At 50.7% G+C, this 14,696-nt stretch overlaps 1 protein-coding gene across 5 annotated transcripts in view; it reads left to right on the top strand.

The window, feature by feature from the left end:
• MYRIP (myosin VIIA and Rab interacting protein) overlaps window positions 1-14,696 on the top strand; it is a 371,862-nt gene that overhangs the window by 296,066 nt on the left and 61,100 nt on the right. For all 5 annotated transcript variants that reach the window (XM_053903956.1, XM_053903959.1, XM_053903955.1 and 2 more), the window contains one exon: window positions 7,985-8,622. In XM_053903956.1, the coding sequence (XP_053759931.1) occupies window positions 7,985-8,622 (638 nt within the window). The remainder of the gene's footprint in view (window positions 1-7,984; window positions 8,623-14,696) is intronic.

Below are 14,696 nucleotides of genomic sequence, written 5' to 3'. Positions count from 1 at the left end.
TTTTAAGCAGCATCTGGTTGGTCTGTGGGTCTCCGAAGTGCTGTCTGGGGGCTTCTTGGCTGTTGAGTGGCCCCCCTCCATCAGCCCGAGTCGGTGTGTGCCCCCTTGGGGCCGCTGAGCCACCAAGTCACGAGGCCTCTAGCCCGGTACACGCTTGTAATGTGGTCGTGTTCCCCACTGGGCAGGTTCCTGCTGAGACCCACGGGCCAGCGGGGGGCTCCTGGGCCAGTGTGCTACGGTCCTTGGCTGCACGGTCTCACTCCAGCCTCCTGTTCCACGTGGGCCAGGAGAATATGTCTCAGGCAGGCCAGAAAGGCTAATCCCACCTGGCAGGGCATTTCAGCGTTCAGAAGGATTTGGGTCCCAGCGTGGGTTGGTTTGAAGAGAGTCCTTTCTAAAACCCGACATACTAGTTGGGGTAGCACTCTCTACTGTCCCAAAGGAACCAAACATTTAGGCGGCTCAACACAATGGTTTAATTTCTCACCACACACCGGTGCAGTGCCTTGAACGGGCCTTCAGAGGCCAGAGGCTCCTTCTGCTTTGTGGCTCTGCTGTGCCCTGTGGCCTCTGACTCTTCCACTGGGTCCTTCACCTCGGCCAGCAGTTAGAGGAAGGGAGAATGGAGAAGTCAGTGCACCTGCTCCCTACCCTCCTCAGCAGGGAAATGGCCCAATGGCCCGCACCACTTTCACTCCCAGACCGCAGGCCAGGACCGGTCACACAGCCCCACGTTGATGCAGAGGGCCTGGCAGACGCAGTCCTGGCGTCGCAAACACATTCCAGCCACACAGCTGGGCCATGAGAGGGGCTTTCGTGGCCAGCTGTCATCCCCACCACACCTGAGAATGGCATGCTCCCCATTCTTCCTGCTCCTGCTTCTGGAAGGCCCTGTCTCTGCATAGAGCCCTTGAACTCACCTCTCCAGAGACCCGACATCCACAACACGCGGTCCCTTGTAAACCTGTCAAGTCACGTAACCCTTCCCAATGAGGAGGCTCGAAGTAGCCTGTCGCTTTCCCAGAGTGGCACCTCAGGAGGCCGTGAGGGGGTTGGAACCACGTGGGTAACAGCCGAGGGCCATGGAGCGGCCTGGCCAGGCCACCTCGGTCTCCCGGGCCCGTGACTGACTGTCCACGTCAAGATGCTCACTCCACCCTGGCACAGGCCTCTTCTTTCCTCACCTAGATACACGTAATGAGAGCTAGGACCACTGTCCTCACAGGAAGAAACCACAAAAGGATTCTCAGCTCCCAGTATATGTCAGCTCTGCACTCCCCTTTTCTGAACAACACCACAAAACTTCGCAGCAAAACATTCGTCTTAGAAATATGCTTTTAAAGATGGTGCTATCATTGCTGCTCTCTAAGGGAAAAGACTGAACTAACAGCTACTGAGGCAAATTCCGATGTGCCATGTTCTCCCAGGGCAAAGAATGGCCAATGCAGTGTTTACTACAGTCGTTCTAAAACTTTTTTCCAAACAGGTCACTTGCATGCGTCCCATGTAGTAGAACCCATCGGGAGAACCTGCAGGGATTTGGTGAAACACATGAAATGGTCTTTCTTTATGTATATGGTTTGGGGTTTTGTTTTGTAATTGCATTCTTCCATTTAAATTTTTTTTTAATGTTTATTTTTGAGAGGGAGAGAGACGGAGTGTGAGCGAGGGAGGGGCAGAGAGAGAGAGAGAGAGAGAGAGAGAGAGGGGAGACAGAATCTGAAGCAGGCTCCAGGCCCGGAACTGTCAGCCCAGAGCCTGACGCGGGGCTCGAACTCACAAACTGAAGTCGGATGCTCAACCGACTGAGCGACCCAGGCGCCCCACATTCTTCCAATTTAAATGAGCTTTACTTTCCCTTCCTCCTGCTCTTCATTCATTCAGATTCTTTCTTGTTTTCTCTCGTTAGCTCCCACCAGAGACTGAAAGTCCCCACAGAGAAGGGACTGTAAAAGTTCCACAAGGCATGTGAGGATGTCATATAATAGATGGTCAATAAACAATAATAACTAACTTTTAAAAATACTCTACAACATACAGGGTTCATCTGCAGGCACTATTTTATTCATTCTTCCAGGGTCATTATCTTGTGAGGGGCAGTGAGGGTGAATGAGTTTGAGATCCCACAGCTAGTGTGGCTAAACCCAAACATCATGACCCCAGCTTGCGGGCTCTTTCAACCACTGCATGATAATAAGTGCGTCCCAACTCCATAAAAGCAAACCAATAAACAACAGCAGCGACAAAGAGCCTTTCAGAACCCATGCTTAACACACTGATACATTTAGAAGAGATTATAAAAACGTCTGACAAACACTCCAATTCATGAAATAGTTCCCTGCTGAATTATGAGCATTCCAAATAAATTTGGAAAGGATTTTAATTTTCAAAATGTAATTTTTTTTTTACCTAATTTTCTGTAAAATAAAGCACCCATATTATAATTCACCAGTTGTATATAAACAAAATTTAGGGGTGCCCAGGTAGCTCAGTCGGTTAAACGTCCGACTTCAGCTCAGGGCATGATCTCATGGTTCATGAGTTCGAGCCCCGTGTGGGGCTTTGTGCTGACAGCTTGGAGCCTGGAGCCTGCTTTGGATTCTGTGTCTCCCTCTCTCTCTGCCCCTCCTTTGCTCGTGTGCTCTTTATCTCTCTCTCTCTCTCTCTCTTTCTCTCTCTCTCTCTCAAAAATAAACATTAAAAATTTTTATATATATAATTTAGTTCAACAATATCACACACAAAAGATTTCATACTCAAAAGCTCCATGCATCCCTCAGGATGGAGATTGAAAATTACAAACATATAAAGCCCTTGTGCAGAAAACTGCAGGGTGTTTTGAGGATTGCTTGGCCTTGCTAAGGTCTCCAGGCCAACCCCAGAGGTGCTGAGGGATGTCTGATACGTTTAGCAGGAAGCAGATTATACCCAGGGCCCTTGCCCCATGTCAGCGGAGCAGAAATGGAGACCAGCGGAGACCCAGAGGTGGAGAGCATCTTAGGTTAATGTCCACTGGGCTATTTTCAGCACTTCTGTGTATGCCTCAGGGGAAAGGTCGCTTCCAGAGCCTGCTAATTCACGGTCAGGGTCAGCCGTAGGGACGCTGTGGGCTGAGTAAACAAAGCAGATCCACTTGGGGCCTTGGCAGGGCCGACCGCAGTCCGTGAATGTCTCCCAAAACACATCTTCCCCTTACAGACCTTGGCTGCGTGCACAGCATGTGCTCGGTGCTGGGACATTGCAATCAGGGGACAGCACCTGCTCTTGAGCTGTTGTCTGCACCATCGTGAAAGAGGATGTGGAAAGAGGAGAGAACGGAGGGACGCAGGGTCCCCGGTGCATATTCCCGGAGGACTGAGAGCATGTGGTATTGGAGCCCAGGCGCAGCCTTGAGCTGTTCCAGCCAGGAAGCTAGACAGCGAGGTTTCCATCGGGTCAGGCATTCAGGGAGCCGGCTCTGTTTTTGCGGAGATAGAAGTCGGTCAACTTCTAGCTTCCGCAGAGGCCCGTGGTAGATGGGACCGTAAAAGGCGGAAGAGAGGAGCCAGCAGCGGGCTGAATCCCTGCCCGCCCTGGGGTGGGTGTTGAAGGCAGATGCGTGACCGCAGAGAAAACACAGTCCGCCCTGGAGCCAGGCAGGAGCGGCCTTCTCAGGGCCTTTCTCTTTTTGGCTTCCTCGCACGGCCCCAGACAGCCTCGCATCGAGAGTTCGGCCTCGTCCCTGCAGCCTGTGGGTGTCCGTGTTCACTAACAAGTAGTCTTTACCAGCCCAGGACAGGTTCCAGAAATGCTCAGGGACTGGAGGTAGAGCGGCAAAGAAGACACAAGCTGTGGTCAGGGTGGCGGCGGGCCAGGAGTGATGGGGGTGGACGGCCAAGGAAATAAGCTGTAGTGTAGTTTAAGGGTTTAAAAGTGAAAGCTTCCTGGAAGAGCCCAGAGAGCAGAGGGGCCAGTCTGCCCAGGAAGCAGCCGGTGAGTTGGGCCTCCAAAGACCACCCAGAAGGCAGACAGGGTGACCGATTGTAAGGCCCCAGGGCCACACCTCTCCCCTCGGAGTGAACGCTCCCCGCGGCCAAGGAGGAGTCTGCTTTGCATCGTGGGGGTGTCTCTGTTTGCAGACTGTAATGTGAAGACTTGAGGACCTGTGGTTTATTTGGAGGTGAGCCCAGGAGACACAGAGAGGGGAGGGGACAGGAGACAGGAAGGGAAGGCAGGCAAATGACTCATTAAACAGGATGGCGGTTCGTCCCCACTGGGGAACTCTTAAGAGCCAGCATAGAATACTGTCCTGCGCAACAGGCAGGGGAGTGGGGAGACTTATCCACCGGCTTCCCCTGTCACTCGTTGAGGGCTGCGTCCAGGGGGCTGGGATCGCCCCCCGCCCCTGGGGCAGCCCAGCAGTCTCTGGTAAACAGAGCACACCTCAGGCAAAGAATCACAAGTGCTGGCAGTTGGGAGCCCAGAGGATATATATACCCTGAAATGATCCACAACGTCTGCTGCAGAGAAAATCAATATTGCCACTTACTGGCCATTCGTAGCCTCACTGAGAGAGAGCCCGGGCATTTCTGGAGAAACCCAGGTGGGCTCTTTGGTCCCTGCCTTCCACACCAGCTGATTGATGCTATTGGGATGTGGCATTGGGAAAGTGCCAGCAAAATAGAGACCCCTTTTCCCAGAAGAAGACCTCCATTACCACCACGGCAGGTGGAGCCCATAACAGGTAAATGGTAATAACACCCTCACTGGCCTCTCTTCTGAATGTTTCCATGGCCAATGAGAGCAGTGTTGCTGTGGTCCGGAATAGCAATTATGGGGTAGATGCATACATATACACATGTATGGAGTTCGTGGTGCTGCCCTGTGACGTCAGATAAAAATAATGATAGTATAAGCCCATTCAACAGGTAGAAGATAAAAAAGGCTGAGGGGTAGCGGATAGTATGATCGATGCTTTACACAGGATGTCTCGTAATAATCCTCTGACCGCCACGGAGGGCACACTGTCTCCATTTTCAGGTCAGGGAACTGGCACAGGAAGTGCTCTCTGACCAAGGTCGCCTGCCAGGAATCCCAGTAACTGGGGCTCAGCCCTGGATCTGCCTGAACCCACAGTCCCTGTTCTTCACCCTGCCCTAAAGCAGCCCAGGTATGGGCGAGGGGAAGAGTGCTATTATGGCCGTCCCCTGCTCTGAACAGGCACATGTAACACCCTTGATGGGTGTCCTCTCATTTAAACCCCACACCCCACCAGGGGGGGATTAGCTGTACCAAGGCTGAGAGGCTCTCAGAGCTTTCTGCCCAGGCCCCCTGACGCCACAGCGTCTGCTCTCCCCTCTGCACAAGCTGGCTGTGGGGCAGAGCAGGCTGGAGAGGTCAGAGATGCAGCCCCAGCCGCGGGGCCTTGTCCTGGGCGGGGGGGTGGGGGGTGGGGTGGGGGGGCGCGGTCATGCGCGTGATCTACCGGAACACGGATGGGGTCACGGAATGAGCCCGACAGGCTATCACACCAGGAGGACTCGGGGAAGGAGGAGGCCACATCTGGGCAGGGGGAGAAGCAAGTGCTCTAGGAAAAGGGGGGCCTAGGACGTGAGGCCTTTGAGGGGTCACCAGAGCTCTGCCACACGGAGATGTGCGGAGGGACCCCAAAGATAGCGGAACCAGCCAGAGAAAGGCAGGACCCAGGCCCTCAGGCTTCTGGGAGGGCTGTACTCCAATCAGCCGCCACCGGGCTCAGAATGTAGAAGGCCTGTGTTCTGACTCCCAGAGAAAAAAGGGAACTCAGGTGTCCTGCCAGCCTGGGCGGCTAAATTAGAACTGGGTCTCTGAGCTGAGAAGAATGTCCAGCCAACATCTGAATGCCCTTCAGGCTGTAGTTCTAAAGCAGGGTCCTGGCCAGGGCAGTCCTCTGTGGACAACACCATGAAATACTGATAACCTTCATTTCATTACATGAGACAGTAATCATCTAATGGGTAAAAATGAATCTGTGTTTTAAGTGGCATGTGACAGGACTCTGCCCCCATGTCCCAGCACAGCAGCGCTGTGGCCCTGTAGGCCTCAAGCCCAGGAGCTGGTGTCCACACACAAGTTAGTCCCCAAAGCCCCAGGATCCTCATCACCCAACCTCCAGGGAGTCCTGTAAGGCTCCTCATAAAGGAAACAGCTTCTGGTGGCAGTTGCTGTGCCCAAGGCCGGTGAGCTCTGCCAGGTACTCAGGGCTGAGAAGGACCGTGTACATGGTCCCCAGGCACATGGGCAGGACACGCTGTCCTTTTAGGCTTTGGCAAAAATAAGACAAGGCAACTTTCACCCCCTGGCGTGCAGATCAACCCTCGGGGCCCCAGTCAGCAGCCATCACAGATGCTCTGAGCAAAACTGAGCCTAGCTGAGGGCCAATCCAGACCATGACCCTGAACTGAGGACCTCTCCAGCCTCACAGCTGACCAAGGGTTTCCACAGCACAGGCTGTAAGGCAGGGCTGCTTTGGCCTTGGGTAGAGAGGCCCCTCATCCCGACTCGGCCCGTTACGGGCTCTGGGACCTTTGGCAAGTTACGTAGCCTTGCCTACCTTTGTTCCCCCATCTTCAAGGTAGGATTGGGGATACCAACTGCTTTCTCCCTCAGATCCTCTTCAGAATGGGGCACGTGCCCTGAGTTGAAGAGAAACGTACGTGCGGAACAGGAACAAACCCTCACTCCTCCACGACCCACACGGAACGCTTCTGGGGCCAGATGTGTGGGGTTTTTCCATATCAACCAACTCGCTGACCACAGCCGAGTATCCTGCAACTCCATGCTGACCCTGTCTCCCTGGAGTGAGCCCCAGTCCCGCAGCCAAGGGCTCAGGACTGCGTGACTTCGGATACCAATCGCAAGTCCCAAGTTGTCACTCGCGTTTTGACCAGCCAGCTATACTCAGGGTTCCCACGACCTCCTCCCGAGGTGCAGTAGTTTGCTGGAACGGCTCGGCTCACAGAACTCGGGGAAGTACTTATGTCCGTAATAAAGGACACAGATGAACAAGCAGATGAAGACGTACATAGGGTGAGGCCCTGGAGGGTCCTGAGCACCGAGGAGCTGGGGTGTGCCACTCTCTAGGCACATGGACGTGCCGACCGGGAAGCTCTCAGAACCCCCTACTTCGGGGACTTTTATGGAGGCCTCATTCTGTAGGCACAATCAATTATCAACTCATTTTCCAGCCCTTCTTCCTTCTCTGGAGTGTGGGGGTGGGGCCGACAGCCCTAAGTTTCTACTCATGGCTTGGCCTTTCTGGTGTTCAGTCCCATACTGGAGTCCCCCAGAGTCACCTCCTTAGCATAAAAGATGCTCCCAGAACCCAGGAAATTCCAAGGGATTTAATTTAGGAGCCCTGTGTCAGGAACTGGGGCCAGAGACCAAATGTTAGCAAGAACCTGGACAGAGTCTGGAGTGTGTGTGTGTGTGTGTGTGTGTGTGTGTGTGTGTGTGTGTGCATGCCTTTATCTTCTTTCATATATGCCTTCTCACAAGGCTGTGATTGGTGAGATCTGTCCAAGTGCCAAGGGCAGGCAGGGTGTGTTAACCTCGAGGGAGGCCAGGGAGGGTGATGGAATCATCTCCCATCCAACCAGGGGAAACCATGGCCCACGGGCAAAAGGCCAGACCCGGGGTTGCCAACAGTAGCTCTCCCTTCACCTCTTCTGTGCCCAGCCGGCCTAGGGGAGGAGGGGGGGCCATTCTGAGGAGGCCGAGGTGACCAACTACCCAGGTATATGTGCAATGGAAGCCTGATCTCTGAGTTTCTCCCCATCTGTGGAGACTGGGGCCTCGAGGGACTTCCGGGGGACCTTCAGCTCTGCTAAAGGGGCGTGGTCTCGTGGACTTCCTAGAGTCTGCCGATCCAAGGACCCCCACAAGCCGGTCGTGGGGAAGAGACAGCAGCCTCACCTTGCTGTCAGGTGATAACAGCCCTCTCTGGTTTCTCTCCTCCCACCCGCAGACCTGGCCGCGGTTTTGCAGAGCCCCGACGGGAACTGGGTGGCCCTGAAAGATGGCGCTCTGCCGCCCACCCGCCTGCTGGCCAAGCCCAAGAGTGGCACGTTCCAGGCCCTGGAGGCAGCCTCCCGCGTGACATCTGCCTACGAGGAGATGGGCTCCGAAAGTGAGGAGGACTTTGACTGGAGTGAGGCCTTGAGCACGCTGTGCCCGCGGCCCCCAGGCCTGCCCAGGAGCCCCCAGCCTCAGCCCACACTGGCCCAGGGTTCGGACCAAGGCCCCTCGGCCACCTCCGCCTCCTCCGGGCTCTCTCCCAACCCCGAGGCCATGTGCTCCGACTCAGAGACGTCCTCTGCGGGCTCCTCCCGGGAAGCTGGGCACCGGGCCAGACTGTCCTGGTTGCAGAGGAAGGCCCCCAGGGACCCCGCCGCGGAGAAGATACGCCTGCAGGGAGAGCTGGACGTGAACTTCAACCCCCAGGCAGCCAGCAGGGAGACCTCGGACAGCAGCGAGCCCGAGGAGATGCCCCAGGCTGCGGACCGGAAGGCCAGGAGGTGGAGAAGGGCCCGTGTGGGCTCAGAGGAGCCGAGCGAGGAGTTGTCTTCTCCCAACGCCCATTGCCAGGGGCTGGATGCACATCAGGTAATAAAACCAGCTGCCTGCAGGTGCATGTACACGCTTCTCAGCAAGAGGTGCCCTTCTGCCAGCATGACTGGTGCCGAGAGGGCTGGGTTTAGAATTCACAGACCCAGATTCTCACCTTGGTTTGCTGGGAGGTAGCTGAGTGGCCCAGACAGCTCGCGTCACCTCTCTGGGGTTCCATGACCTCCTCTCTGGAGACGAGCGTCGACAGGTCAAAGTGGGTTTGCAGTGTTGCCCCCAGACCATCAGCGTCAGCACCACCTGGGAACAAGTTAGAAATGCAAATTCTCAGGCGCCGCCCCACCCAAAAACCCTGGGGACGTGGTGCGGCATCTGCTGGAACCAGCTCTCCTGGTGAGTCTGCTGGACCGAAGCGTGAGGGCCGCTGGCTTAGGGTTAAAGGTATGGGGTCTAGAGTGAGGCTGCCTGGCTTCAAATCCGGCTGTGTGTCCTTGGGCGAGGGTTCAGTTCCTTCCTCTGTAAATGTAGATGATTTTACCAGCCATTTCAAAGAACGGTTCTGATGCACGAAAAAGGTGAGGTTTATAAGGAACCGAGCTCTGTCCTAGACAGAGGGCTCAGTAAATATTATTCCAGTATGATAGCTTAGGCCACAGTTTACTCACATTCTGTGATTCTTTCGTCCACCTCACACCCCCTCTACGTGTCTTCAGTGGCCTTGCCAACATGAATGAGCCTCCTTTGAGACTCTGTGATGAAAGTTACGGACTCTCTACCTGGAAAAATGCACTCGTACACACACGCACTCACGCACCTGACACACACACAAATACACACACACATACACATACACACAGGCATGCACTCGAATGTCATTTTACGTACAACGTCAGGTAGTTCGTGCACCCCCAACCAGATTAATTCTGTATTCTCCAAAGACACCCTGCTCGCTCGCAACTCTGTGCTGGGATCACGCTGTGCCCTTGCCCCTCCCTTGCCTCTTCCCGGCGAAGTGCGACGCGGCCAACTGAACGTGGAACTTTGTGGAGCCCGCTCTCATCTCAATGTTTTCTAAACTGAAAAGCGACACAGGTGGCCCGGAGAATTGAAATGACTTCATGAAAACAATGGGTTGCATTTGAAACTGAGAGTCTAATGGAAGAATCTAGTTAGGTTGCCCCTGCCTTCTGTAGGCTTACATTACTGTCGGGTTGACCTTTTACACTCCTAGAGAAAGCACACCCACTTCTGGAACCTCACTGCTTTGCCAGTAGCCCTTAGCCACCGTGCTCTGCATTCCTAGTTTGTGTCTAACCAAAAGCAGGCGCTGAGTCAAGGATTTGGATGCAGGTTTAGGTGGGAGGAGATCCCAGGAACCCCAAGAGTGAGCCAGGGTGGCGAGAAAGGCCTATTAAGGCTGACTACTGAGGCTGTGCTCTCCAGCAGGGACCCACTGAGAAGCCACATGGGACACGCCTCCCCCCTGAGGACAGGAGCATTAGTCACAGTCTCCCGTCTCCCATTGGTAGAGAGTGGCCCCACCCAGGAGAGAATTAACTCGAGACACAAGCAGTTTCTGGAGAAATCCTGCAGGCAGAGACACCCAGGTCTGAGGTGGGAAACTATCAGTAGCCAGAAACTATCCCTCAGGACTTCAGGCAACTCAGGCACCTCCAGCGGATACAGGCTGGGACATCACCAGTGGCTCCGACAGTGCCCTCTTGGGAATGCATCAGCCAGATCCCTGCTCTTGAGAGACCCCGTGGTGAAGATCGTTGGGGACTCAGAGGCCCTCGGGTCACAGAATCTGGCAGCGGTCCTGCCTGAGCTGCTAATGTATCCCCTAGAAAACATCCTTTCTTTGCTCCAAGGTCTCATTTGCTCCTCTGTAACACCAGACCATTATTGTCTAGCTCAAGTGGAGACTGTCCTACAGAGACTTTGGGTGACTTACCTGAAGGGATGTTCTTGAGGGCAGTCGGCCTGACTCACAGGCAGGTATCAAATGCCTCGTATCCACAACAGCTGGCTGCATGAAGCTTCCTATTTATTCTGAAGTGGCTTGAAAGTTGTCTTCCGGTGGCAATATTTGCAAGGCATTGATAGAAGGCAGGACCGGCAGAAGAGCGCTTGGGACCAGCGTCGCTTCTGCCTCCCTGCAGTGTCCTCTCCTCCCCAGTAGGTGGCAGTGGTGTTGCACCAACAGAGACTTCAAAACTGGCCCTCCTAGCTCTCCCTCTTAGTTTACTAGGGCAAGTCTCTCTTCTGTCTTCTCAAAAACAAAACTAAATAAAAATAAAAATAAAAATAAACACACACACACACACACACACACATCTCCAATACTGAGGGATGCATCATTTTTTGAGAAAAGTATGAAATCTTTTGTATATATGCGTGAACATATATATACGTGTATATATATGTATAGTATTTTTAACTGCATGCTTTTTATGCAAATTTATATTTAATATAAATAAATATATATTTTATATGGTTAGATATATTTCATAAGGTTAGATCTTATATGTGTGTGTACATATATATATACATGTATATATATGTGTAGTTATTTTTAACTGCATGCTTTTTAACTATGCAAATTTATATTTACTTTTTTTTTTTTAATTTTTCTTAACGTTTATTTATTTTTGAGACAGAGAGAGACAGAGCATGAACGGGGGAGGGCCAGAGAGAGGGAGACACAGAATCCGAAACAGGCTCCAGGCTCTGAGCTGTCAGCACAGAGCCTGACGCGGAGCTTGAACTCACAGACTGTGAGATCATGACCTGAGCTGAAGTCGGCCGCTTAACCGACTGAGCCACCCAGGCGCCCCTGCAAATTTATATTTAATATAAATAAATGAATGTAGTGTAAAAAAGTTGTGAACGTACAAATACAGTCCCCCTTGACCACCATCTAAATCCCTGCCACGTCCCCCAGAATAACTGCAGTTGTGTTTGTGCATTCGTACACATAGAGTACGTTTAGAAATACAGTTCTGGGGGCACCTGGGTGGCTCAGTCGGTTGAGCGTCCGACTTTGGCTCGGGTCATGATCTCGCAGTTTGTGAGTTCGAGCCCCGCATCAGGCTCTGTGCTGACAGCTCAGAGCCTGGAACCTGCTTCACATTTTGTGTCTCCCCATCTCTCTCGGTCCCTCCCCTGCTCATGCTCTGTCTCTCTCTGTCTCTCAGTAAATACACATTAAAAAAAATTTTTTTTAAGAAATACAGTTCTGGAAAGCGATCTGTATTTTAGCAAAACGGGCCTTTACTCTCCATATTCTCTCGCCACCTGCTATTCACAGTGATAGAAATGTCAGCGCACATCTCCACGCAGTGCCTGCGGAAGATTGCCTCCAGGTGGTCCCTGGAGACGGGGGGAGCATGGGAGAGGGAACAGTGTGTTCAGGGTGCAAGCAGGAAGGGTGCACTTCCGGTAGAGAATTTTAAAACAATAATAAGTTCAACAAAAGTCAGCCTTTTTGTTGTCACTTGCACCATGCCGGGACAATTCTGAGTAGCGTAACTTACGGTTAGGCCTTCAGTGGCTCTCTGCTCTTTGCTTTTCCGGATGATACGTGGTAAGATCTGACCTTATTTTTCTTCAAATGAAGCATTTGTCACCAAATCATTATTAAATAATTCATCCTTTATCTGCTGGCCTCAGGTGTCCCCTTTAACATATATGAACCTTCTTTTATTTCCACGAGCCTGGTTTCCTTATGCTCTATTTTCTTCACTGACGCAGAAGTCCATTCATGTACAGATACAACTTTATTTTCACTGTAATAACATCATAATGTACTTTGCTATCCGGTAGATGATCTTCCCTTCGTAGTGGTTTTTGCCGAGGATCTTTTATAAAGTGTCTCAACTTGTCTCAGGCCTTTACTCACATAAGTGATTTTTCACAATCTTCTCTTCCAGTTGAAGAAAATTTTAAGTTTTGATTGGATTGCTCCAAATGCATTTATCTATTTGGAAAAAAATGTGTGTCTGCATAATACTGAGGCTCCCCATCCAACAGTGTCCTCCTTGTCTCTATTCATTTACTTTCTGTCAAGTTTTAGAGATTTTTTTTCAAAGCTCTCCTCTTTTTGTGAAGAAGTTTTTAATTATGTACATTTTATTGACATTGTGGTTGAGATCTCTTTTTAAATTTTTTTTTAATGTTTATTTTTGAGAGATAGAGAGAGACAGTGTGAGCGGGGAAGGGACAGAGAGAGAGGGAGACACAGAATCCGAAGCAGGATCCAGGCTCTGAGCTGTCAGCACAGAGCCCGACGCGGGGCTCAAACCCACGAACCGTGAGATCATGACCTGAGCCGAAGTCGGACGCTCAACCGACCGAGCCACTCAGGTGCCCCTAAGATCTCTTTTATCCATTCCCTGTTCTGAATTCTGACGGTGTATACAACACTATTGACTTTATGTTTGTAATTTTATAACTCAGCCCTAATAGATTCTTAGTCCTAATAGTCTTTCCCATGGTTCTTTTAACGACTCCTGGTAGATGATCATCTTGTCCACAAGGAAGGACATTTTTATGGTTTTTTCCATGACTTACACTTATTTGTCTTGCTCGTATTATGGCCCGGCGACAATCGTGTGCTATACTATGAAGGACTAGTGACACCCAGCGTTTGGTGTCTATCTTGCTGCGGTCCTTAGCCATCTGCTTCCAGTGGCAACTCCTCTATGTTTAGTAGATATGGTTAAGTAAGTTACCTCCTGTACCTTTAGTAGATATTCCAAGACAGAGAAGCATCTGTCTGTTCCTGGCTCCCTCAATGATTTAAATCAGGAATGTGAGTTTTATCAACTGCTTTCTGCCATCCCTTGAAATGATCCTATAGTTTTTCTCCTGTTGATGTTTGTAAGTCCCATTAATAGAGTGCTTAATTCTGAAACATCTTTTCATTTGCTGCGTAAATCTTACTGGATCCTGGTTCCTTTGTACAAAAACTGGTTTCTGGTCGCAGGTTTCCATTTTCATGCCTCCTTGTTCAGCTTTGCTGTCAAGTTGTACTAAGGACTTGACAAAGACTCTCTGTTGTTTACTATTTTCTAGAACGCTTTATATGACTTGACAATTTTCTGAAAGTTTGGAAGAATTCACCTATAAAGCTATCCAGGTCTGCCCACAGCTTTAAAAGTGAACTTTATACGTGAAATATTTTATGTATTAGAATCTGTAGAAAATATATATTAGAAATATATCAGAAGACAAGAAAATAAAATGAAAAAATTAATATAAAGGCAAAACAAAAAAACCTTGAGATCAATTAATAAAATGATAATCTGGCTCAAATATATATGTGTGTATATATATATATATATACACACATATATATTCATTATATATAATGTAATATATAGTGTGTGTATATATGCGTGTATATATAATGAATTTCCCTCAAGTCAGCTTTGTTAGCATCCCGTAGGCAATGTAGTGTACCCATCGTCAAACTTTTGCAAGTAAATTATCATTCCCAACGTGATTCTCTTTTCAATCAAAATGAAGAGGTAATCAGAAGAGTAGATAACTTTCTGGTTGGTTTTGCTTTGTTTTTTACTCTTTGTTTTAGTCTTACAGCATTGTGAACAATAAATATGGCTTATGTGATTTTGCTGTTGGGATTTCCTTTGTGGCCCGGTCCATGGCCAGTTTCCATGACTGTTTCATTTGTGTGTTTGAAAAGAACACGTATTATCTGTCTGTTGAGGAGAAACACCATGTACACAAGCACAATGTTGTGTACGTCAGCAAGATAGACAAGGCAGTGCCTCAGAAGCTCATGTTCCTTTGCCTTCCTGTCCGTCAGGCTTCATTCCCCTAACTCCCCACTCTTTTCTACTGTCGTCTTCATGCTTCTGTGGTTTTCTTACTTTCTGTCTCTTCGGACTCTGGCGACTCCCTGGAAGACACACCAGCGGGTACTGGAGGCTCCACCCCCTGCTGGACCCCTACCGTCGCCAGCCCTGATCAGCAGGTAGAGCCATTGAGGGCAGAAGTCCTGTCCCACATTCTCTAACTGCACCCCCAGCCTCCAGTCTCACCTCACACATAACGTAGCACATGGAGTCGCTCTGTCATCTGTTACCATA

This window comes from Panthera pardus, unplaced genomic scaffold (assembly GCF_024362965.1).
Source record: "Panthera pardus isolate Hobbes unplaced genomic scaffold, ASM2436296v1 HiC_scaffold_16, whole genome shotgun sequence".
Classification (NCBI taxonomy): domain Eukaryota; kingdom Metazoa; phylum Chordata; class Mammalia; order Carnivora; family Felidae; genus Panthera; species Panthera pardus.
The sequence above is the reverse complement of the archived record's forward strand: the minus strand, read 5'-3'. Positions and strand labels throughout refer to the sequence as shown.